We start from the raw sequence: 27,893 nt of genomic DNA, 5'->3' as shown, positions 1-27,893 counted from the left end.
CTATTCAGCACAAGGCATTGGACCAAGTACTAGAGAGACAACTAGGGTGTGTCTATGCTCCCTGAAATTATCAAAAGGTAGACTTTGCCTATGGACTCCAAGGCTCAAAGATATAAAAGAAACTTTAAAGCTTTATTGAAATATTTTAACAAAAATGTACATCCAGTCATGCATGTACCAGAGTGATCAACGTTCACCTTTCTCCCAAGTTTTAAAGAGGAATTCTCTCACCACAGGCTTTCCAAATACCCAGCAATCTCATCATTAAAGACTTTAAGTATTGAGAAGCTGCCAAGCTCATGACAGTGGATACACATTTTGTAAACTTCTCATTCTCGCTTGAAAACTCAAAAATTATCATTGGTGACAATAATTACCCTTCGTTTTCCTGGAAGTGACAGGTGCACGTTACTTATTTTCTAAAAAATGTCTGTCAAATGCCTGTCTGAATACCCATAGTTTGTCCATCTTTCTTTCAAGTAAAAATAGTGTTCCGTGAAAATAAAAATAAAAACACTAGCTCAGCTTGCGACTTAAGCACTCAAGTGTTTTCCCGGAGGCAAATACGGGAGCTCGGTGCTCAGGGCACGTGCTCTGTGATTTCTTCCTCTTTTTTTTCACACAGAATTTTAAAAAGTGTACCAAAAGGTTGAAATGTAATAAAATTAACAATTTTTCTGCCTTATCACGTACACCGTCAAGTGACACTGGCCTGTACAGCGTGGCTCCTGCACTTTCTCCCACCGTTGTTTCTGCAGCATTCGTGCAAAAGTCAGCACAGGGCACGAGTTAGGTGAGTTTTCGAATTGTCACGAAAACGGTTCTGACCCTTAGACCCCCTGAAAGGGTCTCGGAGCCGCCAGGGCGTCGAGGACTGCACTTGAAGAACCACCCGGCGTCCGCGCACGAGAAATGGCAGTTCCCTCCCTGTTCAGTTACGCACGCTCGAGGCGCGTTTATCACTACAGGTCTGACCGCGGAGCGCCGAGGAGCAGACGTTCCCGGCGTCCAGCGATGGTCACGTACCCGGGACGTTCGCAGGACCGCGCGGGGGCCGCCTTGCGGTTGCCGTGGCAACGATCGCGGGCGGGCGCGGCGCGGCCATCGACCAGTGACGCCTGCGCGCTCTGCGCTCTGCCGAGAGGGCTGCGGCGCCCCGCGGGCCGGCGGGAAGATGGCGGCGGCGGCGGCGGCGGGCTACCCAGCTGGGAAGGGGCGCGACATTAGCCTGGCGGCCCTGCGGCGCCACGATCCCTACATCAGCCGCATCGTGGACGTGGCCAGCCAGGTGGCCCTGTACACCTTCGGCCACCGGGCCAACGAGTGGGTGCGTGCGGGCAGGCGGGGCCGGGGAGGGGCTGCGAGCGGGCGGGGAGGTCCCCCCCGCGGTCACTCGGGTCCGGCGTCCGCGGGCACCTCCCGCCGCGTTGAACTGAGTCCCGGAGCGCGGGCAGGACTCAGCCCCGCGGAGCGGGTCAGACACCCTGCTCCGGCACGTCCTGGCGGTCAGCTAGGAGAGCCCTCCGACGGGACACAGCCCCAGTAGTTCACGTGGCCTCCCCACCTTCCGCAGCAGGTCGTTAAAGTTTACCCGAAAACCACTCACAGAAGCGAAGACGCTAAGAAGTAGGTCCTAACATGGGAGAGAAGAGAACAGCTTTGCCCTAAGTTCGTAACAGGAAATTCACCGAAAAGAGGCAGCAATGGAGGGACGTGGGGACACCTGCCCGCGAGGTCCCGGGGGAGGAAGCGCGCCGCTTCCTAGCTGTGTCTCCCTAGTTTTCGGGGGCATGTGTCGCCCGGGTCCTCGTATCAAGGACGTTGAGCGACGAGGTGGACAAGTTTCAGCGGCAGCTTTTAAAATGCAGATATTCTACCTGCGGCTGTATACTGCTCTGTAGGAAAGCGCCAAAGGCATGATGTCCTAATTCCGCTGAGGAAATTCGGTAGTAGAGATGAGGCTCGGGGTGTGTCGTTCTCTGGACTGACTTGACACCCGACCGAGAGTCTGGGGAATTCTCACAAGTTAACGGGTACAGGAGAGGTTCCCTTTGAGTAGTGGTCGTTTCTTACGGGCGTTGGACAGGGTCTCTGAGACCCGTGTTACCATAGTTACAGAGGCCGCCCTTCTACAGCCGCATCAGAAGTCGCAAGTGGCACAGTGCATTATTTACAGGAGTTATGTTTTTCTGCTTCCTGGACTTGTTGCTTTCAGACAACGCATGGTTCATCCCTTAGAAGGTCATTCTTTCAAAGGACTCATCTTCAAGGCTGTGGTAGCCGAGGAACAAAAAAGACGGAGACCTAGTTTAGCTGCAGGGCAGTTGCTGGGGGCAAGCAAATTGATGGTGCGTCTCCATATGCCACCACAACGGGAGCTTCTGAACATAAGCCTAATAGAAGCGTACAGGACATGCTTAAGAACAGAAGAGGAAGTGTATGCAGGTGCGACGTAAAGAAGGGGAATTCTTATTACACTGAATATGGGTGAAGGCTAACTTAAGGCATTCGGCAGGAGGAATAAGGAATGAAGCGGGGACAGAAAATGAGCTGCTTTAAGGAAGCTTAAGAACGATTATGTCGGGACTGGAGTAGGAATTTTGGAACTAGACCTACTTCCCCTTGCCAGGAAATCCCACTCCCCCAAAACACCGGTGTGTCTTAACCCTGGTGGTGTTTTCGCCTCTCAACCCTTAGAGCAGTAGTTCTTAACTGGAGTCGATTTTGCTTCCAGGCAACACTGGCAGGGTCTTGAGAAAATTTTTAGTTGTCGCTTGGAGAGGGACCACGTTACTGGCATCCCGGGGGTAGATGCCAGGGATTCTGCTACACATCCTGCGGCGCATGGGACAGGCCCCCACGACAAAGGTTAACCTGGCGCCAGATGTCAAAAGTGCTGAGCTTGAGAAGCTGCCTGATAGTGGTCGGGTACCCCTTGTTTCTAGCGAGTGATTTTCTAAGTTCTGTGAGTCGAGATCAGTGCATCCCGCCAAATCAGAAATCTGAGGCTATGGGGCCCAAGCGTTTGATATTTGTCGAAAGCTTCTTAGGTGACTCAGATGCTACATATATGATTGAGAAAGGCAGATTTAGAGGGTAAATGAAGATTTACTTTTTCATTATTTTAACAGAATAGCCAGATGTAGATTGCGTTGATTTGAAAGTGTCAAGTAGTCTGCCAAGTCCCAATAGTTTGCAAACTAGCATTTTTACATTCTACTTCGTTATTTTAAATTTTGAACTGCTTAATTTTTTAGCACTTGTTAGTTTTTATGAGTGTAATATTAAATCATTAAATTGTACTTTTAAAATTTAAGCTAAAATTCCCCAGAGCTGTGAACTAATACTTTAACATAATAGTCTTCTTTAGGAACTTCCCTGGTGGTCTAAGTGCTAAGACTCTGCACGCCCAATGCAGGGGGCCCGGGTTCAATCCTGGTCAGGGAACTAGATCCCACATGACGCAACGAAGAGCTCCCATGCCACAACTAAAAGATCCCACGTGCTGCATCTAAGACCTGGAGCAGCCACATACATTAATAAATATTTAAAAAAAAAAAAAAAAAGTCTTCTTTACTTGCAGGACCTAAGGAAGAGCTAATAGAATCTTGCTTTAACTGTTGCCCAAAACCCCAAACCTGGGCTTTGCCCAGAAAGAAAAAAAAAAATCTGGTTACCCCTGTATAACCGTGGAGGGACGGAGAAAATACGTGAATTTGAGCTGTTTCAGCCAGAATAGACCAGAATTTACGTTTCCAAAGACCTTTTTATCTAGGTGTCATAGAGCCTTAGATGAAAAATACGTTTTTAATCCAAAGATCTGCGTGGTGTAGGTTTGTTATCCCTTTTCGGCGGAGAAACTGGGACCCAGAACAATAAACTAAAAGAATCACAAATTTGGAGTTAGAGAATAATTTCAGGAAAAGCATGCCATTTACATTTCTGATTCTGGGTTTTCCTTAAGGAACAGGTAATTTCTATCACTACTTCATTAAGGAAGGAAGGAAACAGGTCGAAGGCTGTTAGGTTTCTGTGTGCTGATCTGCAGAAACATCCTGACTAGGATCTCTGAGATGAAACAGTCCAGGGTCAAATACTGGAAGACAGAAAAGCGCTTTGTCCTCGTAGCAAGTGGTCACTTAATAGTAAATCCAGTCTAAGGATGATGAAATTACTCAAGCATGGAAAGGATCATGCTTGCAATTTTTTGTGTGCCTTTTCAGAATCATCCTTTTCATATACATTTGTTTCTTAAAGAGTATTTTTCACCAAAACTACAGAGTACTTAAATTTTGAATGACTTTGCTAATGGATATATAAATAACAAAATATTGAGAGGTTAAATAGAATGCTGAAATTAAACCACGCAAATAGCAAAGATAAATTCTAAATTCTGAGATATAATGGTCTGATTACTAGTTAATCAGACAAATGAGTACTTAAATTTTTTTTTTAGTAAGCTGAACATTTTCATCAGGGCCTGGGGAGATGGAAAAGAGCCTTTCCCAGTGAACTGAAATGATAGTTTATCATTTTAAGTTTACAACTTTCCCAGTCCCTCTCAGGCAGAGTTCTTGAGTCCTAGCTTGGTAATGTTTCTGTCTAATTGTATTTCAAAGATCAGACTTGACCCTAAGTAGTCCACATCAAATAGGCGATTAGTTTGTCTGAAAACTACAGCAGCATCGCTGTCTTCTGCGTAGTAGTCAGAGTAGAGTCATCGGCAGGTCCGCTGCTCTCCTAGGTGACAGGATACAACAAGAGAAAAGGAAACCAGAAAACAGAGGAGGAGAAGGAAGTGCGGAGAGCGGTGGTTTCTGCATCTGGCCGTGTCCCCAGGTCAGGGGGAAGACAGCGCTCTGGTGTAGTTTGTAAACGACAGTAGGGGGATGCTTCCCACTGCTTGAGCAGCAGAGTCACGATGGGCAAAAAATCTGCTGCTTCCTTTCGCTGAGAGTTACCCCTCTGTTACGTAGGTTTGACCCCACTTGGAACTGATCGAATTCCTGTTCTCTAAGATGCTTGTGTTCTCTGACCTCTGTGAGTGTTTCCTGTTAGTGAACAGAATATACATGTTTTGCTGTTTGTTTTGTTTTTATTTTTTAGGAAAAGACTGATGTGGAAGGAACCTTATTTGTTTACACAAGGTAAGAGTATTTCACTTTCATAAAGAAACTGTCTTTCACTCATGGCTTAGCTCTGCTGTGTCACCCTTCAAGTGTAGTTTTATTTCAGAGAAGGGAAAGAACTTAGTTTGAAGCTATTAGTTTGAAGTTATTAGTTGACATAAGGAAGGGAATACTGAATGATGGCATCTGTGTGGTGTCATGAATACTGATTTCAGAATATAATGTAAACTTCAGTATGGATGAACTTAAATCTCTGTGTTCTTATAAAAGCAGTGTTAACTATTTATTCTTTAATTCGAATGAATGGTACAAAGTACTTGAGTATAATGGATTGGCAAGGAGCCAGAAGTACACTGGTCAGAACGTTAGATTATCTAACCAGCATTTGGAGGAGAGCGTTATTGGTCACGCCACCTCTTGACTCCTTGAAGAAGCGTGATCAAAATTAAAGAGGTCTCTCAGCCCTCCACTGTACAGCTAGTGGCATATGTTTCAGGATAGATTTAATAAATTCATGTTTTTTGGTAATTTTCATCAGCTGTTGCTAATATCACACGTGCACACAGAGATGTGTAGTATGTACATTGTCTTCACAGCTAAGCTGTTTATTCACAGAAACGTCCACGTAAGATCTCATAGCTGAGGCCCATCACCACCGGTGGGTTACAGAGATATAATAACCCTTCCCACCCCACACACGCTCATCTGTTCTATACACACTTTGAAGGTAAACCACGGTGTGGATGGACTACCCCCGCGCCAGTTGGCGCGTGATAAGCAGCGAGTGGGCGGGCGTGTGGCCCTGGGAGGCTCTGCCGAGCTGCCGAGTGCAGGGCAGGAGCTGAGCGTCGCGGAGGCGGAGGCAGGGGCCCCGTGGTACAGCACAGTGAGGGCAGTGGTCTGGGGCGGAGAGTGTGTATCGGTTGGCACGAGTTAGAAGCTGACGGTGAGAGTAAAGAGATTTTGCTGGCTTGGAGTATCAGACTGAAGGTGCTGAAAGCTGTTTTCTGAGCAGTAGGGAGCCGCTGAAGGTTTGCGAGTGGGGGAGTAAAGGAGTGATGACAGGACGTGCGCGAAAGTCGGTGTGCTAGCGTTATGCAGGCACGGAGAAGACGGCGGTGGCGGAGCGGGTGTGAGGTGAAGTGGGGAGGGCTTATTGGGAGACTGCGTGCAGGGGGCGGTGGCATTTTAAAGTACTGGCGAGATTTTGAAATGGAAAACAGAGAGGATGATAGACTCATTGGCGGAATGGAAGGATGGGAGGTTGAGAACCTGGCTTGAGGATAGTTTTAGTTTCATTTTGAAATAGTGGTTTTGGGGTGATGGCAGGGCGTTGCAGTGGTGGCACCAGGCACTCGGGACGGGGCAGGGACGGAGGCACAGGGTGTGGAGGTGTCGGCGTCGTTAGCTTGGTCGTTGGAGTCAGTAGAGAAGCTGAGGGGCTAATGGCTGGGTTTCAGGGTCAGCAGGACGCAGAGGAGTCACCACGGAGACAGGCAGAGCTAGAGCAGCACACAGAGGCCCCTGCGGCCCGGGCAGCTTCGGCGTGGAGGGTGGGCAGGAGGCAGCGGTGGGAGCGGCGGGGAGCACTTTTAGTAGTGCAGAGGAGTAGCAGATGAGGCAAGTGTTTTCTGTTTTGTACCAAAGCCAAACGTAGCTTGGTATTTTCAAGTACTTCTTAATATACTCTTGAGTTCCTCATGGAGCTGTCAGTTAAACAAACCTTTAAACTGAGAAGCAGATCCTTCCCTAGTCCTTAATCTCTTCCCCACATCTGACTCCTTAAGAGCAGGACCCTCTCTCCCATCCCTCTCCCCCCCACCCCAGCCCCACCATCTGATCCCAGATTCTAGAATGTTGAGGTCTTTCGAGGACGACAGACAGCTCATGGAAATCACAAGGGAGTTTTGGGTACAGGTAATGGAACTGCCAGTGATGTATTTTGACTTAACAGATGTTGCTTTAGAGCAGTTGGTATCCTCTGAGTCTATTTTATAAATTGTGAGATGGTGTAGTAACTGTACCACTAGAGGGGGGAAAGCCTGTTGTGATAATGAAACACTGGAAGAATCAAATTCTGATTCTGTATAAAAACACCTAACCCCATTTTTTAAATTATGTCTTTGTTTCCTCGTGTGTCTTCCTGTAATAGAGTTACACCCACTGGTGATTTCCAGAGGACCCTCTGACAGGGGTCTTTGGAAGTCACGCTTCATTCTTCCCCAGAATTGAAGTTGAAATGATCGTCGTGGTTATTTCCGGTGTTCATTATATGCCCAGCACCACGCTACCACTTAGTAAAATAAGCAGGCAAGGATTGCCTTCCATCAGTTTTAAAATTAGAAGTCTCATAAGAAAGCTGTAGGTAGTAAATCAAGTGGTTAGAGGTGGAATAAAACTGAGCTATAAACCCCTTTTCTTCCTGTTGCTCACAGCATTTCTGTGGGCTTGTTACCTTGTGCCCCAGATTAAATCAGTGGCCCTGCCTGTTTCCGTTTCAGTGTGTGAGCACGTGTGTCCCAGTTTGTCAGCAGAAGTTGCACAGTTGGGTTGGTATCTGGCCTGTCCCCCAAGGGTAGACAGATGCACTTGTAGTTAGTTTCTCTATGATTTGGGTTCTTCCTGCCTGACAGAGACTAGGCACTGAAGGTTTATTGAATGAAACTAAAAATAAAAAGTTACTAAATGCAAAGTTTTATGGATAAAAACTTTTGTAGTAGCTTATCTGTGAAGCTGTTTGCCTTACACTGAAGAATACTAAGTGTCTGCTCTTTGCTTTAAATTGTATAAACTTTTAATTATACTGTATCTCCTCATAAGTTCATTGACCAGAGTTACATTGTTTCTCTAAGAAATTACACAGCTTTCAGTTTCAGACCAGCACTAACATTGTCTATAATTGTGACGTACGCTCTGTATTAACGGTCAAGATTGTTTAAAGGTGTCTGTCGGTAATTTTTTTATCAGTAGTTACCATCTCTGCCTTAAAGGAACTTACAGCGTGGGTAGGGAAACAAGCTGTGTATATGTACATACGTACACAGTTAAGTAAGTAGGGCTGGACTTTACCAAAGCACCGGCATGGCCGGCGTGCCGTATGCGTCCCGCGCATTGGTGCAGCCCACGGTGAAGGGGCGGAAAGGTTGAAGGCGTGTCCAGATGCCCCTGTCCCGGAAGTGCTCTGCTCTGAACGGCGTGTCTCTGTGTCCCCCCGCCCCCGGCAACCTTTAGGTCTGCTTCTCCGAAACACGGCTTCACCATCATGAACAGGCTGAGCATGGAGAATAGGACAGAGCCCATCACGAAAGACCTGGATTTCCAGCTCCAGGACCCCTTCCTTCTCTACAGAAATGCCAGATGTGAGTCTGAACGCGTGTTTGAGACTGTGTGTGACTGTTGTGTCTAGTGTCAGTGACTCTAGGGGTCCGCACGGGTGGCCTGGGAAACACATGCCTCGGTGCGGGATAGCTTCCTCGTCGGGAGAGTTTACACGGAAACAGTGTGAATGTGATGACGTGAGCATTTAAACCTCGTCCTCCGCAGCTGGACCGCTTTGTGCTGTGAGCCTGAGCGGGGCTTGGGGGAGGCAAGTCCTTGGCCAGGAGACCGCAGAGGGCACCTCGGTGGTGCTGCAGGACCTAGGCTAGCCATTCAGCTTGCGTGTCATCGGCTGAGCATCCGATGAGATGCTGGAGGGAGGGGCCTGTCCTCCAGAAGTGCCATCTTTTGAATACGTAGTAAACGAAAACCAAAGTCCACAGAGTTTTGGTCCTTAAGAATTTCATAACACTTGGTAAAGTTTAAGTTCTGTTAGGTAACTAAATGGTCCTCGTCAGGTTTGAAATGAGGTAGCAGTCGCCTGCCCAGAACTCGGTCCCCATCTCACTCTTGCATCTCTTCTGACCACTCGTGCTGAACCGTTGGGCAGCCCACAGAAAAGTGGATGAGAACGTTAGGAACTGCAGGAGCATCTCCACACAGAACACGAGAGCACACTGTAGCTGCTTAAACGCGTGTGCGCGTGCTCCGTGCTGGCTTCCAGAAAGACCTTGCAGCTCAGAAATGGTTACCGTGCATTCTCCACCCCGTTCTTTGAGCTCAAGATACAAGAATTTGCCTTCTGTGTACTACTCAGTGTTAACAATGTAATACAAGTAATATATGTTTCAACCCCATCGAATTGTTCTGAAGTAAATATAGCATGATTTTAATGCTATATTTACTTATATTCACATGTAACTAAGTTGTCGTGATAGGTGGTCATCCTATTTAGAAAATACAGTTAAATTTTTACGAGAAAAAAATTATAAGAAAGCTATTAAAACTATATAACTTGACTTTCTAATGGCAGGTCCTATGAAATGAAAAATTCAGTAATACAGAGAAATATCTTGTTTACTGTTCCTGTTTCTTTGCTGGAAGGCGTAGTTTAATCACGTGTAGCTTGTAGCTGTTTGAGTTTTTTTGTGTGCTTGTTATGTCGGGTTATATTTTCTTTTTTTGAGATGATTAGATTCTATGTCAGATTAATATATAACTCAAATCCTAATAAACAAAATAACCGCAAAATTAAATATAAAATGAATGAATATTAGTGGCTTATAATAACTTTTGGTTGCCCTTAGTTTGGATATATACTGAGTCTAGTGGGTATAGATAATATTTTAAATTCTTATTACAATATTACATATTATATATTATGTACTGTACCAAAGATATGAAAATACAAACTCTCTTTAATGTGGTCGATTTTAAAAATAACCCTCCTCAGTCCCACAGGGTTTAGCTGCTAGGATCTAGTAAACGTGCTCAGCCCCACCTGGGTTCCAGGCTGTGCTGTCCAGTACCGCCCCACGGGCTAGGGTGGCTGGTCTGAATTTTACACTCTGAGCTATGAATGTAAAAGACACACTGATTTTCACAGACTCGGTACAAAAAAAAGGAATGTGAAAAAATCTCAGTAGTCCTATATTGATTTACCTGTTGAAGTGGTAATATTTTGAATATATTGAGTTAAATAAAAAGTATTATTAAAATTCATTTCACCTGCTTCTTTTTATTTTTTTAGTTAAAAATTCCATTTGTGGCTCACATTTGTGGTTCACCGTATGTTTCTACTAGACGGCACTGTTCCAGGCGTTTTCATTCATCTTCCCACACTTCCTCATCATAGCTTTGAGGGACAGACACTCTCCCTGCTGTTTTGCAGATGAGAAAACTGAGTCTCAGGGAGGTGGCAGCCCTGACAGACCCACACATTCTGATTTCAGGTCCGTTGCTTTTTGTACACCAGCCTGTACTGCTCTCTCCACTGTTCACCATGAGTGCACATTGAAGGCAGCCTTTGGGCTGTGTATTAAAATGTTTCTAATGAGCTTCCATAAGACAAATGAAATCAGTTGAACAACAAAGAGTGGAAGGGAATGGATCTATTTACCTTCCTGAGTTTATTTTGCTTCTTTTCTCCTTAATAATTTGGCACATCTTGACTTTGCAGCCATAGTCATTTGGATTTCGTTTATTTATAAAAGCCTCTTCAGAGTCTCTGACATCAGAGGTTCCCAGAGGGTTTTGCTCCAGGTGCTTTCAGCGTGTCAGATACTCTCAAATGTTTTTAAATAATTCTGATACTCTATGGAATAATTGCATCTGGTTCGCATATTCTCTGATGATGTATAGATTCATTCATCATCCTTTGAACAATGAACCCAGCTTCACTCAGGACCGGTCTTTAAGACTCTCTACCTCTCGAGATCTGTCGAGTCAAGGATCTCCCTGTTTTAGTCCTGACATTTCACTTTGGCCAATATATGTCATAGGCCAGGTTGGGACATGTCAAGAGGCAGAGCTGATACAGGTTTGTGGTGAGTTTTTTTTAATTCACTAGGTTAAAAAAACTGGTACGTGAGGAGATAACTATCCCTTTCTAAAATTGTGTGGATTTAGAAGAGCAAAATAAAGAAGTGAAAACTCAAACTTTCTTCATTTAATTTAAAAAAAAAAAGATGTATAATAAGTAACTGAATTTCGGCCAAACACAAAATGTATGGTTTTATTACAGTACAGGATTTATAGTCTTTAAACCTGGTTGTCATAGAGTTTGACCTCTGTAAGCTTTATAGGTAAATAAGGTGCCTGTTGAATGAGAAAATATTTACCCGACAAACATGTACTGAGTGCTTACTGTCTCCCAGGCACCATGTCAAGGCTCTGTATGGGTTATTTAATTCTCATCACTTTTCCTTAGAAATCCTATTATGTAAATGAGGAAACTGAGGTTAAAGGGATTACGTAATTTACCGAGGTCTGTGACCGTTTTGAGATGGAAAGAGCATTTGGACTGAGAAAGCCTATCTCCAGAGATCCAGGCCCAAGCGGTGGAGGTGCCAGCACACGAGTGATGGGTCTGAGCAAGCTTTACCTTATACGCAATGCTCAGTCTTGTAGTGTACACTCCAGAGTTAAAAGGCGAGTTGCTTTTTTTTTTTTAAGTTGAGAATCTACTGTATCTCCGTTATTAGAAAGGAGAATATCAAATAAAACTAATGTAACAAAAAGCTGAATCTGACTGTTTCTTGTGTATTATTACCCTCCAGCAGCTGTTTGCTGTATTTGCCATTTCAGAACTAAATAAGATTTTGGTATAGGGAGATACAGTTTAGAACTGTATTTTCCCGAGTAGGTCATAATATTTAAGATAAGTTACAGACAGCAATGACAGGTAGATTTCAGAGCTAGGCCAACATGTTGAATATATTATTGTCTGTGATTACAGAATTAGAATGAAATTCTTTGGGGCTGCTTGATTTCATTGCAGACATAAGCTTGGAGCTTAGAGCAAATCAGAAAAGGCAAAAATCAAGACACCGAGATCAAAGCTGTTTTAGAAAACTCCTCAGTTTTAAAGTGAATTTACCATATTGGGTAGTTTTATATTCATAAAGAAATACAATTTAAATTCTTTATTGACATTTGTAGGATCTGAGAAAAACTGCTATAAATAATGATAAATGGTACACTGAATGAAAGTTATAATTACAGACAGTCCTCATCTTTCAAATAGACCATGACCTAGAAGTTCCCTTTTAAAGTGATTGGTTGGTAGACTTTTGGCTCAACGTGGCAGATCGAACACACTCCTGAAACTGTTGAAATGACAGTAACGGAGTAAAAAAAGATTCAAACCCACAAGGGTGCAGGGTGGATTTCATGAAAAAAATGGCACAAGCGAGAGAGAGGAAGACATGCCACGACAGCTTCGTTGTTCACAATTGTTAACCTTACTGCCCTGCAGAAGACTCTGCCCTGTTGATGTCGGACTTGACAGTGCTCTTTGGTTCTTCCCCCACTGACCCTTCCGGGGCGATATTGTGTAGTTGCCCTTTGGGCTCACGTTTGATTGTGTGGATTGATCTGGCCAGTGAGATAGGGGTAGAAGTGCTACGTGTGACTTCTGAGCAGATGCATGTTCAACCACGTCTCTTTCCCTTCTGCCATGATGACTCGCGGTGGTCTGTCAGCCTGGTCCTGGGATGAAGGCACAGCGGTGAACCATGATGGGCTTGTAATGTGTGTGAGAAGTAAACCTTTGTCATTGTAAGCCATTGAGATTTGGGGGTCATTTGTTACTTCAGCATAACTCGGGCTGTTATGACAGATACACAGGCCATCTGGGAAAAGGGGGATCCAAGCACAGGTTGGAGGTAAAGGAGTTCTGAGAAGAGTGGTAAAGAGGAGTCCCATCATGACCCCTATGCAACTGAACTAAAGATGAGTCAGTCTAAAAGTAGGAAGATGGAAGGCTTCAGGAAGCGCGTCCAAGAAGAGATTTACACCTGAGAGTTTGAATCTCTTGGGACATTTACAGTTCCTTTTTCAGTGATTTTGGTAATGACATAAGAACATTAAAAACTGAGAGGGGAAAAAAGAACAAAAGGAGACAATTCTTAATTCCTGGGAAAGCAAAATATTGTACAAGAAAGGAAATATAATCATAGTACACTATTTGGCTCTGCTGGTCGTAATTAAATGATAAACACTAAATGTGAAATGATGTTATACTTACATTGGAAGGATGGGGAAAAGTGTGTGTGTGTGTTTGTGTGTGAGAGTGTGTGTATTGTCAGAGAACTAAACCCTCTTCAATGGATTTTTCTTAAGAATCAAGAGGTAGTGTATAGATGATATATAGGAAAAGAGGTTTACATACCAGAAAAAAAAATTGGATGAGAAATAAATGGAGAGCCGAAATAACTGTCATGGAAAAGGTTGCTCTTAGGGAGTAGTAATCAGGATTATAATGGCTAGAGAATTGATCTGCTATTTGTTATGAAACCTTACAGTATTTGATATTTAAAATTATAGATATGTTTTCTTTTGATAAAAATGTAATTGGATATGAGAATACATTCATAAAAACAATATCTTAGTTGGTGGTTAAGTTTCTAAGTCAACTAAGAATAGTAGCACACTAACATAGTGATGTGTGTATGAAATACAGCACCAGTTTGGATAGCATTATTTCTGTAGGAAAATCACTTCAAGAGCAAAACCTCCTTAGCAGTGAGGCAGAGGACTTCCAGTGCCCATGTATATTCACAGGTCGTTTGTAATGCTAGGTCTTCCTGGGACTTCCCTGACGGTCCAGTGGTTAAGACTCCACGCTTCCACTGCAGGGGGCACAGGTTCCATCCCTGTTTGGGGAACTAATATCTCACACGCCGGGTGGCACAGCCAATAATAATAATAATAAAGGCGTTATTATTAAAAAGAAAAAATGCTAGGTCTTATATGAAATGCATTTTAGCGTGTGGTAACGGTAAACTGAGGCTTAAGGCCTTCCCAGCCTGTTGCCAAGTCTCAGCTCCATGCTGTTTGCACAGCCCTTTTCTCCTTCCAGTCCCACAGCCATTCCAGCCCAGGCTTCCATTACCTGTTACCTGGGGTGGCTCATAGCTCCTGAGAACGAGAGCATAAGCTTCCGGCACCAGCCAGAGTAGCGTTAAGTTCACAACAACACACCTCTCCCACTGGTTACAACGAGAAGTTGTGGACAGAGTACAAAACAAAAAACCAGAAAGCCTGAGGATTCTGAAAGTAAACAACAACAGGCATATTGTTGAGGGAAGTCAGAACTTGAAGAGTAACCAGAATGGTGGCCAGTCTCCTGACTTATTCTTCCCTCTTCTTTGTCTCCTGACTGTGACTCGAGAGTGAGCCACGTCGCAGAACTATGGACAAAAACAGCAGAAACCAAGAGCAACATCTCTGTGGACTGAGGACTGGAGAAATGGACTCCCTCTTTCCCTCCCAGCCCTACTTGAAGCCAGCTGCGACACTAACCTGAGCTGCCCCTGTGGCAGTGACAGGCCCGTGAGGATCCCAAGAAGAGCCTGTGTCTGCCAGAGGAGCTGCAAACAAGGGCTCCTGTGGTCTCAAGAGCGTAGTTGATATTCCTTTGCCTCCCCCAGTGGGTAGCCCAAGCTACGCAGACTGCCCGACAGTGTGAGAAGCTAAAACTCTGAGAGAAACCCTGACTTTGTGGCCTGAAGACTGGGGAGAAGGACCCCCGTGAGCTGGAGAGAGAGCTGGATGAGGAGATCCCCTAATTCTGTGTGGGAACTGACATGGGTGCTGGTCTCACCCAGGAGTATCACATACATGTAACAGAGCCAAGGAAGCATAGCCGAGGCTTTGAGAACTAACCCACGGTGTGGACAATCACCTAGCTCCAGACCAACACCTGAGTGGTGTACGCACGGGGCAGACACAGCTCTGAAGATGGAGCTGACATGGGAGCCGTTGCCCACAAGAGGTAGGATGGAGCGTCCTGTCTAAATCTAAACAAATCGACCGCCTTCTAAACAAAATCAACACTCTTCGGTGGGTTTTCAGAAGACTCAGTCTCACAACATCATCAAGATGTCCAAGATACAACACAGAATGGCTACTCATACGAAGAACTGGGAAAATCTGACAACTCTCACAGGGAACGTCAGTCAGCAGATGGCCACCCAGAGATGACCCACATGCTGGAGTTATAGGACAGTGGCTTTAAGGCTGTTACTATTACTGTGCTCTGTGAGATAAGAGTCCTCAGAAATGAATGGAAAGATGGAAATTCTCAGCAGAGAAATGGTGTAAAAAAACCAAAGGGAACATTCGGAGCTGAATAATAGAGTACCCAGTGAGTGGCTCTGATAGCAGAGTAGAGATGGCAGGGGAAAGAAGAGTCAGTGAACTTGAAGACCGGTCAATAGATGTTATCCAACCTGAAGAACATACAGGAAAAAGGTTAAAAAAAACAACAACCAAGGCCTCACAAACCTGCGGGGCTGTACCAAGAGGTCTGAATTTGTGTCACTGGAGTCCCATAAAAGGAGAAAAAGACTGGTGTAAAAAAAATATTTGAAGAAATAATAGCTGAAAACTTTCCAAATTTGGTGAGACACAAATGTATGGATTCAAGAAACTCAGTAAACCCCAAAGAGGATAAACCCAAAGAAAACCATGCCCATAAATATCATAATCAAACGGCTGAAAAACGGACTTTAAAAAGCAAACAAAAAACCTTGAAAGCAACCAGAAACGATACGTATAGGAGAACAATGCCTTGGACGACTACAGATTAATCTTGGAGTCTGGAAGACAGTGCCGAAATAAAAGAACCATCAACCTAGAATTCCGTCTCCAGTGAAGATGTTCCTTAGGAAGGTAGGTAGAATAAAGGTACTCTCAGATAAAGGAAAATTTAAAGTCCTTTTTTGTCAGCAGACCTGCTCTAAAGTAAATGCTGAAAGAAGTTCTTCAGACTGAAGGGAAGTGATACCGAAGGAAGGTCAGGGCCTCAGGTTGAAGGAGGAGCAACAGAAGTAGTAAAAACATGGGCCAGTAGAGTAGAGTTATTTTTTCTACCCTCAGATTCTTTAAAACGCAAATGATGATCGAAGGCAAAAGTTACAGGAGGGCTTCATCGTAGGTAGATGGGACATGTGACAACTGCAAGGTTAAGGGGAAGGGGATAGGGACCTATATAGTTGTAAAGCCTTTACATTTTGCTTGAAATGGTAAAATAAAAACTGTAGTAAACTGTGAAAAGTTAGATATGTATAGTGTGATTCCTAGAGCAGCCACTTAAAAAAAAGAAAACAGAGAACCAATAGATAAATGAAAATTGAATACTAAAAAAATTTTAAATAATCCAAAAGAAGGCAAGGAAGGATGTACCAGCAGAGCAAAAAACAGGGGAGACAAACCATGGAAATGCTAATTAAAAGAAAGCCATTTGGGAGTAACATACACACACTACTATATATAAAATAGATAAGCAACAAGGACCTGCTGTATAGCACGGGGAACTATACTCAGTATTCTGTAATAACCTATGATGGAAAAGAATCTGAAAAAGAATATACACGTGTGTGTGTGTGTGCGCGTGTGTGTATTCCACTTTCTATAATTGGTAGAATAAACAAAACAGCGAGGCTGTGGAAGACTTAAACAACACTGTCAACTCACTTGATGTAATTGACATTTATCGAACATTCCACCCAGCCACAGCAGAATACAGCCTCTTTGTAAGTGCTCATGGGACAGTACCCAAGGTCAACTTTATCATGGGTCATAAAAAAAACTTAAAATTTTTTAAAGAAATGGAAATCAAACAAAGTATGCTCTCTGACCACAAAGGAATTGAACTAGAAATCAGTAACAGAAAGATATCTGGAACATCCCCAAATATTTTGAAATTAAACAACACACTTCTAAAATAACCCATGTGTCAGAGAGGGAGGAAAATTAGAAAATGAGCTGAATAAAGATGAAAATACATGTCAGATGCAACTGAAGTTGGGCTTAGGGGGAAATTTATAGCGTCAAATACTTAGGAAAGAGGAAAGGTCTCAAACGAGTAATTCAGGTTCCACCTTAAGAAACTAGAAAGAGAAGAGCAAAGTAAACCCAAAGCAAGCAGAAGGAAGGAAATCAAAAATAAGAGCAGAAATCAGTGAAATAAAAGAGTAGAGGGCTTCCCTGGTGGCGCAGTGGTTGAGAGTCTGCCTGCCGAGGCAGGGGACACGGGTTCGTGCCCCTGTCCGGGAAGATCCCACATGCCGCGGAGCGGCTGTGCCCGTGAGCCATGGCCGTGGAGCCTGTGCCCCACAGCAGGAGGGGCCACAGCAGTGAGAGGCCCACGTACCACAAAAAAAAAGAAAAAAAAAAAGAGAGAGTAGAGAAAATCGGTGAAACCCAAAGCTGGTTCTTTGAAAAGAGTAAAACTTATAAACCTAAACCCCTGGCCAGACTGATCAAGGGAAAAAAAGAGAGAGAGGGGATGCAAATGAGCAGTGTCAGGAATGAGAGCGGGGTCTCTGGACACTGAAAGGACGAGGGAAATGCTGTGGACCACCCCATGCCCGTAAGTTTGACAACTTAGAGGAAATGGACTAATTCCTTGAAAAACACAAATCACCAAACCATACTCAGGAATAAATAACCTGAATAGTCCCGTATCTATCAAAGAAATCAAATATGTAGTTAAAAGCTTTCCAGCAGAGAACTCCAGGCCCAGACAGTTTCACTGGTGAATTCTACCAGGCATTCAAGGAAGAAATAATACCAATTCTGCAGTCTCTTCCGGAAAATAGGAGCGGGAAGAACCCAAGTCATTTTATGAGAGCAACGTTATCCTGATACCAAAACAAGGCAAAGACATTACAAGAAAATTAAAGACCAATATTCCCGGTGAATATAAATATAAAAAATCCTCAACAAAATACTAGCAAAATAATGTTCATAGCAGCATTATTCACAAGAGCCAAAAGGTGGAAACAGCTCAAATTCACGGATAGATGATTGGATAAACAAAATGTGGTATCTACATACATTGGAGTATTATTCAACCTTAAGAAAGAAGGGGATTCTGATACGTGCTACAGCAGAGATGAACCTTTAAGGTATTATGCTAAGTGAAATAAGTCAGTCACAGAAGGACAGATATTGTATGGTCCACTTACACGAGGTACCTAGAATAGTCAAATTCATAAAGACAGAATGTAGAATAGTGATTACCAGGGACTGGGGGAGGGGGGAATGGGGAGTTCTTGTTTAATGGGTACAGAGACTTAAGTCTGGGATGATGGAAAACGTTCTGGAGATGGTGGTGATGGCTGTGCGACGTTGTGAATATACTTAAAGCCACGGAACTGTACACTTAGAAATAGTTAAAATAGTAAATTTTGTGCTATTTAAAATTTCACCACAATAAAAGAAATATTAACAAATTCAACCACTTGCCATATAATTTGCATCCAGCTTATCCCTTCCGTACAAACCCACTGCTAGATTTATCTTCCTAAAGCACAAGTCTAATTGTCATTTTTCTGCTCAGAATCTTAAATGCCCACCAGGTAGACTTTCTCACCTGACAGCTAAGCTTGCTGTAGTCGGGTCCCAGTTTACCTGTCTGGACAGGTCAACGTGACTGCTGTATACTTACCTTCTGTTCTAACCAAACACAAATATGTGCTTTCCTAGAATACTTTAAAATTTTTTATCTCTGTGCTTTTAAACATGGTTCTTTTTTTCCCTTGAAATCTTTTCCTCACCCTAACCAATCTCTACCAGATACGTTCTACTCATATTTCAAAAGCAACCAAAACTTGACATCTCCCTAGGGCCATCATCCTCTCTCTCTAGTTCTGATTTCTCACTGCAGCATCTCTCTCTCCCATGTTGACTTTCCTAGTGTTTACTGACCACTTGCCTATTGATACTGTTTCTGTGCTGGGTTGGGGGAGTTCAGTAATGAATAAGATGCGTCCCTTCCCTCTGATAGTTTGCTATCCTAGCACAAAAGACAGATTTACAAATATATATGTTCACAACAGTATGCTAAATGCTGAGCTAGAACAACAGGCACTTACTAGTACTTAGCATGTTACCTTATATGTAATATTTGTCCTAGTTTCTCTGTCAGAGCACAAGCCCCTTCAAGGCAAAGTATCTCTCTACTTCCCTTCAGCACTTAAATCCTTGCATTGTGTACAGTTAAATATTTGCAACGAATTGTTTTTTTATTAGGTTTCTTAATTCAAGGCAACCAATAAAGCTTAACCAAAATTTTCACTACTATATCTTCAGTTGTTTTTCTTTGGGGGCATAAGCCAACCAACAATAAGCAAAACCTTAAACACCTTGTGGTTCCTGGGTAGAAAATACTAAATAATTTTAGCAGTTTACAGAGGAATTACTCTGCTTCTCAAGGCTGATTTTATACAGATATTAGTTGCATTTACCTAAAAGTTCCTAGAAATATAATAATTGCAAGTTGTGAGAATACCATATATCCTCATCTTGAGAAATTTAATAGTTCTAGGAAAAGATATGTAATGTGGGAAAACATCAATTTCATCTGTGTGAAAACTTTATAAAACTTTAAGTTCTACAAAACATTTTATAGAATATTTCTTTCAAATTGATTTACTTTTATCAAGCTATTCTGATTTGATATTTAAGAAGTTTGTTTACTACTACCAAGTTGGTATTTTAATTATGTTACAGGAACAGAGATCATGTCCCTGTTTTGCGGTGGCCCTGCTAAACCATGGCCGTGTGGTTTAAACAGTAAGGCTTATGCTATAGTTATTTTACCTGAGAATTAAATAATAAATCCTTTCTTTTTATTTTTTGTAGAAGCAACTAAAATATAACTCCTTATTAAAAATGTTTAAAAACAGGTAGTATCACCAAACACTAGATTTGAATAGAATCTTGTGAACATTTACCATAAAAGAAAAAAAAAAAGATAAATTGTACCTCATCAAAAGTAAACTTCCGGGGGCTTCCCTGGTGGCGCAGTGGTTGAGAATATGCCTGCTAATGCAGGGGACACAGGTTCGAGCCCTGGTCTGGGAGGATCCCACATGCCGCAGAGCAACTAGGCCCGTGAGCCACAACTACTGAGCCTGCGCGTCTGGAGCCTGTGCTCCGCAACGAGAGGCCGCGATAGTGAGAGGCTCGCGCACTGCGATGAAGAGTGGCCCCCGCTTGCCACAACTAGAGAAAGCCCTCGCACAGAAACGAAGACCCAACACAGCATAAATAAATTAATTAATTAATAAACTCCTACCCCCAACATCTTCTTTAAAAAAAAAAAAAGTAAACTTCCGGACTTCCCTGGTGGCTTAGTGGTTAAGAATCCACCTGCCTTGCCGTGGAGCAACTAAGCCTGTGTGCCGCAACTGCTGAGGCTGCTAGAGCCTGCAAGCCACAGCTACTGAGCCCACACGCCCCAACTACTGAAGCCCGAGTGCCTAGAGCCCATGCTCCGCAACAAGAGAAGCCACCGCAATGAGAAGCCTGCACACCGCAAAAAAAGAGTAGCTCCCGCTTGCCGCAACTAGAGAAAGCCCTCACACAGAAACGAAGACCCAACACAGCCAAAAATAAATAAGTTATTTAAAAAAATAAAATAAAAACGTCTGTTCTATACCTAAAGGTGTATTACCTTTAGGAAAATGAAAATGCAAGCCACAGACTGGGAAAAACATTCACTGTACACACACACGTGCGCACACACACACACACACACACACATCTGACATAGTGCTTATATCCAGAATATATAAATCACTCTTAGAACTCAATAATAGGAAGATAAACAATCCAGTTTAAAAATTGGCAAAATATTTAACAGATGCCTTACTAAAGAAGATACACAGATAGCCAATAAAGAGATGCTCAATGTATTCACCAGGGACTTCCATGTCGTTGTGTCCAACAGAAGTTATCCATGTGTTTTGTGCAGTACACCATAGGATCAGTACATTACAGTCTACTGATCCATTCTCCATTGATGGGTATCTGAGTTATTTCTGGTCTTGAACTATTGTGAATCAAGTTGCCATGAACATTCTGGCTCATGTGTTTTGGTGGATATATGCACCTATTTGTTTGGGGTTTATACCAACACCTCATGTACAGTGTAGGGGTTTGTATAGCTCTGTGGATACTGCTGGACAGTTTTCTGAAGTTGTGCCCATTTATACTCCCTGCAGTGATGTATGAAAATCCATTGTCCCATATCCTTGTCAACACTGGATATTGTTACTGCTTTTAATTTGAGCTGTTCTGGGAGTTCTGAAGTGATATCTCACTGTGGTTTTAATTTGCATTTTGCCATAACTGTGTTGAGCACTTTCTCATATGCTTATTGGACGGTGGAGGGATATGTAAATTAAAACAAGCAGGAGAACGCCACATAATTTACTAGAATGGCTAAATTAAAAAGACTGACATTACTGGGGACTTCCCTGGTGGTGCAGTGGTTGGGACTTGTGCTCCCAATGCAGGGGGCCCGGGTTCGGTCCCTGGCTGGGGAACTGGACCCCACGTGCATACCGCAACTGAGAGTTCGCATGCCGCCACTAAGGAGCCCATGAGCTGCAACTAAGGAGCCTGCCTGCCACAACTAAGGAGCCCGCCTGCCACAACTAAGGAGCCCACCTGCCACAACTAAGGAACCAGCAAGCCTCAACTAAGGAGCTTGTGAGCCACAACTAAAGGAGCCCGCCTGCTGCAACTAAGATCTGGTGCAACCAAATAAATAAAAGACTGGCATTACCAAGTTTTAACGAGGATGTGGAGCACCTGAAGCTGTCATGCATTGCTGGTAGGAGGAAAACATGGTGCAACCCCTTTGGAGAATTGTTTGGCAATTTCTTACATACTTATATAATTATCATATGACCCAGCAAGTTCCACTTACAGGTATTTACTTAAGAGAAGTGAAAACATGTTCACACAAATACTTTTACCCAAATTCTCATTGTAATTTTATTCATAAGAGGATAATAGCAGTGAGAAAATCAAATTTGCAAATAAAGATAAGTCATAATTTGGAAGCAACATTGCTCACTAAGAATGCATTTTGTGAAACGTTTGCTCTTGCATTATACTACCATTAATGAGTTGGTTATTGATTACCTAGACTATGCAGAAAGCAGTGGCATGAGTAATAGATTACAGGCCTCTTGTGGGCAGAGACCACATATTATATTTTATTTGTATTCTGTGGTACCAAATAAACACAGAAAATGAACAGATCTGGATAAGAAATAGATAGGTACAGTGTTCTTAAAGTAAATCCCCAATTAATTCTTCAATTTGTTAATGAGGTGTATCACATTGATTTGACTTGCAGAAATTGAAGAATAAAAATATTATGGTCGGGACTTCCCTGGTGGCACAGTGGTTAAGAATCCGCCTGCCAATGCAGGGGACATGGGTTCAATCCCTGGTCTGGGAAGATCCCACATGCTACAGAGCAACTAAGCCCATGAGCCACAACTACTGAGCCTACGTGCCACAACTACTGAAGCCTGCAAGCCTAGAGCCCATGCTCTGCAACAAGAGAAGCCACCACAATGAGAAGCCTGCACACCGCACCAAAGAGTAGCCCCCGCTCACCACAACTAGAGAAAGCCCACATGCAGCAACAAAGACCCAACACAGCCATAAATAAATAAATTTATTTTTAGAAAAAAACATTACAGTCATCTCAATAGATGCAGAAAAGGCTTTTGACAAAACTCAACATCCATTTATGATAAAGACTTTCCAGAAAGTTGGTATAGACAGAACTTAACAGAATAAAGGCCATATATGATAAGCCCACAGCCAACATCATACTCAGCAGTGAAAAGCTGAAAGCATTTCCTCTAAGACCAGGAACACGACAAGGATGCCCACTCTCACCACTTTTATTCAACATAGTATTGGAAGTCCTAGCCATAGCAATCAGACAAGAAAAAGAAATAAAGGGAATCCAAACGGGAAAGGAAGAAGTAAAACTGTCACTGCAGATGACATGATACTATACACAGAAAATCCGAAAGACACCACCAAAAAAAAACTACTAGAGCCCATCAGTGAATTCACTAAAGTTGCAGGATAAGATACAAAATTAATATACAGAAGTCTGTTGCACTATACACTAACAACCAACTGTCAGAAAGAGAAATTAAGGAAACAATCACATCAAAAAGAATAAAATACCTAGGAATAAACCTCCTAAGGAGGTAAACCAATTGTACTCAGAAAACTGTAAGACACTGATGAAAGAAATTGAAAACAACAGAAACAGGTGGCAAGATATACTGTGTTCGTGGATTGGAAAAAATAATATTGTTAAAATGCCCATACTACCCAAGGCAATCTACAGATTCAGTGCAATCCCAATCAAAATACCAGTGGCATTTTTACAGAACTAGAAGAAATAATTTTTAAATTTGTATGGAAATACAAAAGACCCCAAATAGCCAAAACAATCTTGAGAAAGAAGAACAGAGCTGGAGAAATCATGCTCCCTGGCTTCAGACTATACTGCAAAGCTACCGTAATCAAAGCAGTATGGTGCTGGCACAAAGACAGACACATAGATCAATGGAACAGGATACAAATCTCAGAAATAAACCCAAGCACTTATAGTCAGTTAATCTATGACAAAGGAGACGAGAATATACAATGGAGAAAAGACAGTCTCTTTAATAAGTGGTCCTTGGAAAACTGGACAGCTACATTTAAAAGAATGAAATTAGAACATTCTCTAGCATCATATACAAAAATAAACTCAAAATGGGTTAAAGACCTAAATGTAAGACTAGAAACCTTAAAACTAGAGAAAAATAATGGACAGAACACTCTTTGACATAAATCATAGCAACGTTTTTTTGGATCTGTTTCCTAAGGCAAAAGAAACAAAAGCAAAAATAAACAAATGGAACCTAATTCAACTTAAAAGCTTTTGCACAGGAAAAGAAACCATCAACTAAACAAAAAGGCAGACTACTGAATGGGAGAAAATATTTGCAAATGGTATGGCTAATAAGGGGTTAATATCTAAAATATATAAGCAGTTCATACAACTTTTCTTGATAGAAAACCAACAACTTGATTAAAAATAGGCAGAAGACCTGAATAGACCTTTTTCCAAAGAAGACATATGAATGGCCAAGATGTACATGAAAAGATGCTCAACATTGTTACTCGTCAGAGAAATGCAAATCAAAACCATGGTGAGGGCTTCCCTGGTGGCGCAGTGGTTGAGAATCTGCCTGCCAATGAAGGGGACACAGGTTCGAGCCCTGGTCTGGGAAGATCCCACATGCCGCGGAGCAACTGGGCCCGTGAGCCACAATTACTGAGCCTGTGCGTCTGGAGCTTGTGCTCCGCAACAAGAGAGGCCGCGATAGTGAGAGGCCCGCACATCGCGATGAAGAGTGGCCCCCGCTTGCCACAACTAGAGAAAGCCCTCGCACAGAAGTGAAGACCCAACACAGCCATAAATTAATTAATTAATTTTTTAAAAAAACATGGTGAGATATCACCTCACACCTGTCTGAATGGCTGTTATCAAAAAGGCAAGATATAAGTGTTGGTGAGGATGTGGAGAAAAGGGAACCCTTTGTGCACTGTTGGTGGGAATGTAAATTGGTGAAGCCAATGTGGAAAATACTATGGGGGTTTCTCAAAAAACTAAAAAATAAACTATGGTATGACCCAGCAATTCCACCTCTGGGTATATATCTAAAGGAAACAAAAACACTAATTCAAAAAGATACACACACCCCCAATGTTCATGGCAGCATTACTTACAGTAGCCAAGATGCGGAGGCACCCCAAGTGTTCATCAGCTGATGACTGGATAAAGAAGATGTGGTGTTTTATTTATGTGTATACATATATACACACACACACACACACACACACACACACACACACACACCCCACACACACACAATGGAATATTACCTTAAAAAAATGAAATCTTGCCATTTGCAGCAACATGGATGGATTTAGAGGGCATTTTGCTAAGTGAAATAAGTCAGACAGAGAAAGAAAAATACTGTATGATATCACTTATATGTGGAATCTAAAAAATAAAACAAACTAGTGAGTATAACAAAACAGAAACCGACTCACAGATACAGAGAACAAACTAGTGGTTACCAGTCGGGAGAGGGAAGGGGAGAGGGGCAAGATAGGAGTAGGGGATTAAGAGGTACAAACTACTATGTAAAAATAAATAAGCCATAAGGATATATTATACAGCACAGGGAATATGCCAATATTTTATAATAAGTATAAATGGAGTATAAGCTTTAAAAATTGTGAATCACTATGTTGTACACCTGAAACTTACGTAATATTATAAATCAACTATACCCCAATTTTGAAAAGTGGAACCATCCTGTAAGTACTCACTTCTAAAAACAATTTTATTGGAGTATAGTTGATTTACAACGTTGTGTTAGTTTCAGGTGTACAGCAAAGTGAATCAGTTATACATATACATATATCCACTCCTTTAGATTCTTTTCTGATATAGGCCATTACAGAGTATTGAGTAGTTCCCTGTGCTCTACAGTGGGTCCTTAGCAGTCATCTATATTATATATAGTAGTGTGTATATGTCAGTCCCAATCTCCCAATGTATCTGTGCCCCCATTACCCCCTGGTAGCCATAAGTTTGTTTTCTACATCTGTTACTCTGTTTCTGTTTTGTAGAAAAGATCGTTTGTACCCTTCTTTTGGATTCCACATATAAGCAATATCGTATGATATTTGTCTTTCTCTGAGTTGAGTACTCACTTGTGGTCTCGCACGCAGCGTAACAGCCTTGAGATTCATTCATGTTTATATATCAACGTTTCTTCCCTTTTTATTAACGAGTAATATTTCATGGTTGTTTATTCATTCACCTGTTGATGGCAGTTTGTGTTTTCTCCAGCTTGGGGCTGTTATAAGTAGAGCCGCTATGAACATTTATTTTGAAAAGCTGGTAATAAAATGTAAAATAGGTAGCTAGCGGGAAGCAACCACACAGCACAGGGAGATCAGCTCGGTGCTTTGTGACCACCTAGGGGCGTGGGATAGGGAGGGTGGGAGGGAGACGCAAGAGGGAGGGGACATGGGGATGTATGTATATGTACAGCTGATTTACTTTGTTATACGCCAACAAAGATGTTTAAAAAAAAAAGCTGGTAATAACCCAAATGTCCATAATAAGTAAATGGATAAACAAGTTTGGTAGATTCAGACAGTGGAATGCTACTTAGCAACAAAAAGGAGTGAGCTCCCGATACATTCAACAACGTGAATCTCAAAAACTTGCTAAGCAAAAGAAGCCGTTCACCAAAAACGTATGTACCGTTTGATCCCATTTCTGTGAAGTCTAAGAACACGCAAAACCAATCTATCCTGATAGAAGTCAGAAAATGGTTGTCTCTGCTGGAGTTGGTGGTAGAAATGGTGCAGGTGTTGACTGAAAAAGGGTGATGAAAATATTTTATATCTTGTTTTGGGCGGTTGGTTATGTGAGAGTTTATTGTCAGAGCTCATTGAACACAATGCTTTAAGTTCTGTTAAATATTAATATATTTAAATATATTATTTAAGCAATAATATATAACGTACTTCTCAGCTTTGAAACGTAGGCATAATTGAGCCTTATAAAAGAAGACGTTAAGGAAATCAGTACTCAAGTATAATTTGTTACTCTCGTCTTTATCCTGGCGTTTCTTAACTACTCTTTCATCTAACCCTGATCTCCTAAGTTGACGAGATGTGATGCTAACTTTTCTCACATTTGTATCTTGCTTCCTCAAATTAAAATACAACAACCTTAATAAAACACATCTTCAGGACTTTAAACCAACATGATACCAAAGCCTATCCTGTAACTTGACTTCAGCTGAAAGTTTTAAGTAATCTGAGGTGATGGGAATGATTTATTTTGCATTTCTAGTTTTCAGATTGTTAGAAAGACCCTGCCCCCTTTCCTCTGGACTGGGACATCTTATTTCTCCATGTGTTTCTGAGAGGAAAGGTTTCCTTTTGCTGCAAATATGAAAACCTATACAACTTAATCTTTTCCTGAGTAGAAGGATTTAACTTTCCACTTCTTTCCTGAGTCAATTTTTTTTTTAAAGTCAATTTTCCTTTCCTTAGTCTACAGTCCTTTCCCTAGAACAATATGTTTAGGAAACAATAAGATTTAAAATATAATCATAGGTCTCTTCTTGACGGCTCTTTCAGAACATATTAGGAGGTGTATGCTTTAATTTCTTCTAGAGCTCCAGTCGAAAGGTACCTATACATGCCCATAAGAAATAATGGCAGTGAGAAAGTCAACTTTGCAAACAAAGAGGTCATAACTTGGAAGCAGCATTGCTCACTAAGAATGCATCTTGTGAAACATTTGCTCTTGCATTATGCTACCATTAATGAGTTGGTTATTGATTACCTAGACTATGCAGAAAGCAGTGGCATGAGTAATAGATTACAGGCCCCTTGTGGGCAGGGACCACATCTTACATTTTATTTGTATTCTGTGGTACCAAATAAACACAGAAAATGAACAGATCTGCATAAGAAACAGATAGGTGCCATGTACTTAAAGTAATTCCCAACTCATTTATGTATTAATTCTGGAGTTGTTATATATGTACATAGGTCTCATGTTTTTGTCCAGCTTTGAAGACGTTCTGCTTGGGGTGATCGAGGAAGAGCCACAAAGTTGCCCAGCTTTCCCAAAACTCCTCCCTCTCCCCGAGTTCATGATAGAGACTGAAACAAAAATGCCACCTCAAGCTCCTGGCGCCGTGGCCGAAGCTGAGCGCGTGGCCAAGGACGTGCAGGGTTCCCTGTGCCGTCACCCTCTCCTTGGCTTCAGGCCGCCGGGAGGAGTAAAAGCTCTTCCAGTCC

The 27,893-nt window shown here is 42.3% G+C and overlaps 1 protein-coding gene across 3 annotated transcripts in view; it reads left to right on the top strand.

Annotated features, from left to right (window-relative positions):
• Nucleotides 1-1,154: 1,154 nt before the first annotated feature.
• Nucleotides 1,155-27,893, top strand: part of DCP1B (decapping mRNA 1B) — a 50,087-nt gene continuing 23,348 nt past the window's right edge. For 2 of the 3 annotated variants that reach the window (XM_032645893.1, XM_032645895.1), the window contains exons 1-3: nucleotides 1,155-1,327; nucleotides 5,107-5,147; nucleotides 8,361-8,488. In XM_032645893.1, the coding sequence (XP_032501784.1) occupies nucleotides 1,175-1,327; nucleotides 5,107-5,147; nucleotides 8,361-8,488 (322 nt within the window). In that variant the 5' untranslated portion in view covers nucleotides 1,155-1,174. Of the gene's footprint in view, nucleotides 1,328-1,390; nucleotides 1,627-5,106; nucleotides 5,148-8,360; nucleotides 8,489-27,893 lie in introns of those variants that run through there. The other variant, XM_032645894.1, reaches the window with a different exon arrangement.

Source organism: Phocoena sinus, chromosome 10 (assembly GCF_008692025.1).
Source record: "Phocoena sinus isolate mPhoSin1 chromosome 10, mPhoSin1.pri, whole genome shotgun sequence".
Classification (NCBI taxonomy): Eukaryota; Metazoa; Chordata; class Mammalia; order Artiodactyla; family Phocoenidae; genus Phocoena; species Phocoena sinus.
Note: the sequence above shows the minus strand (reverse complement) of the source record. Positions and strands in the feature narration are given on the sequence as shown.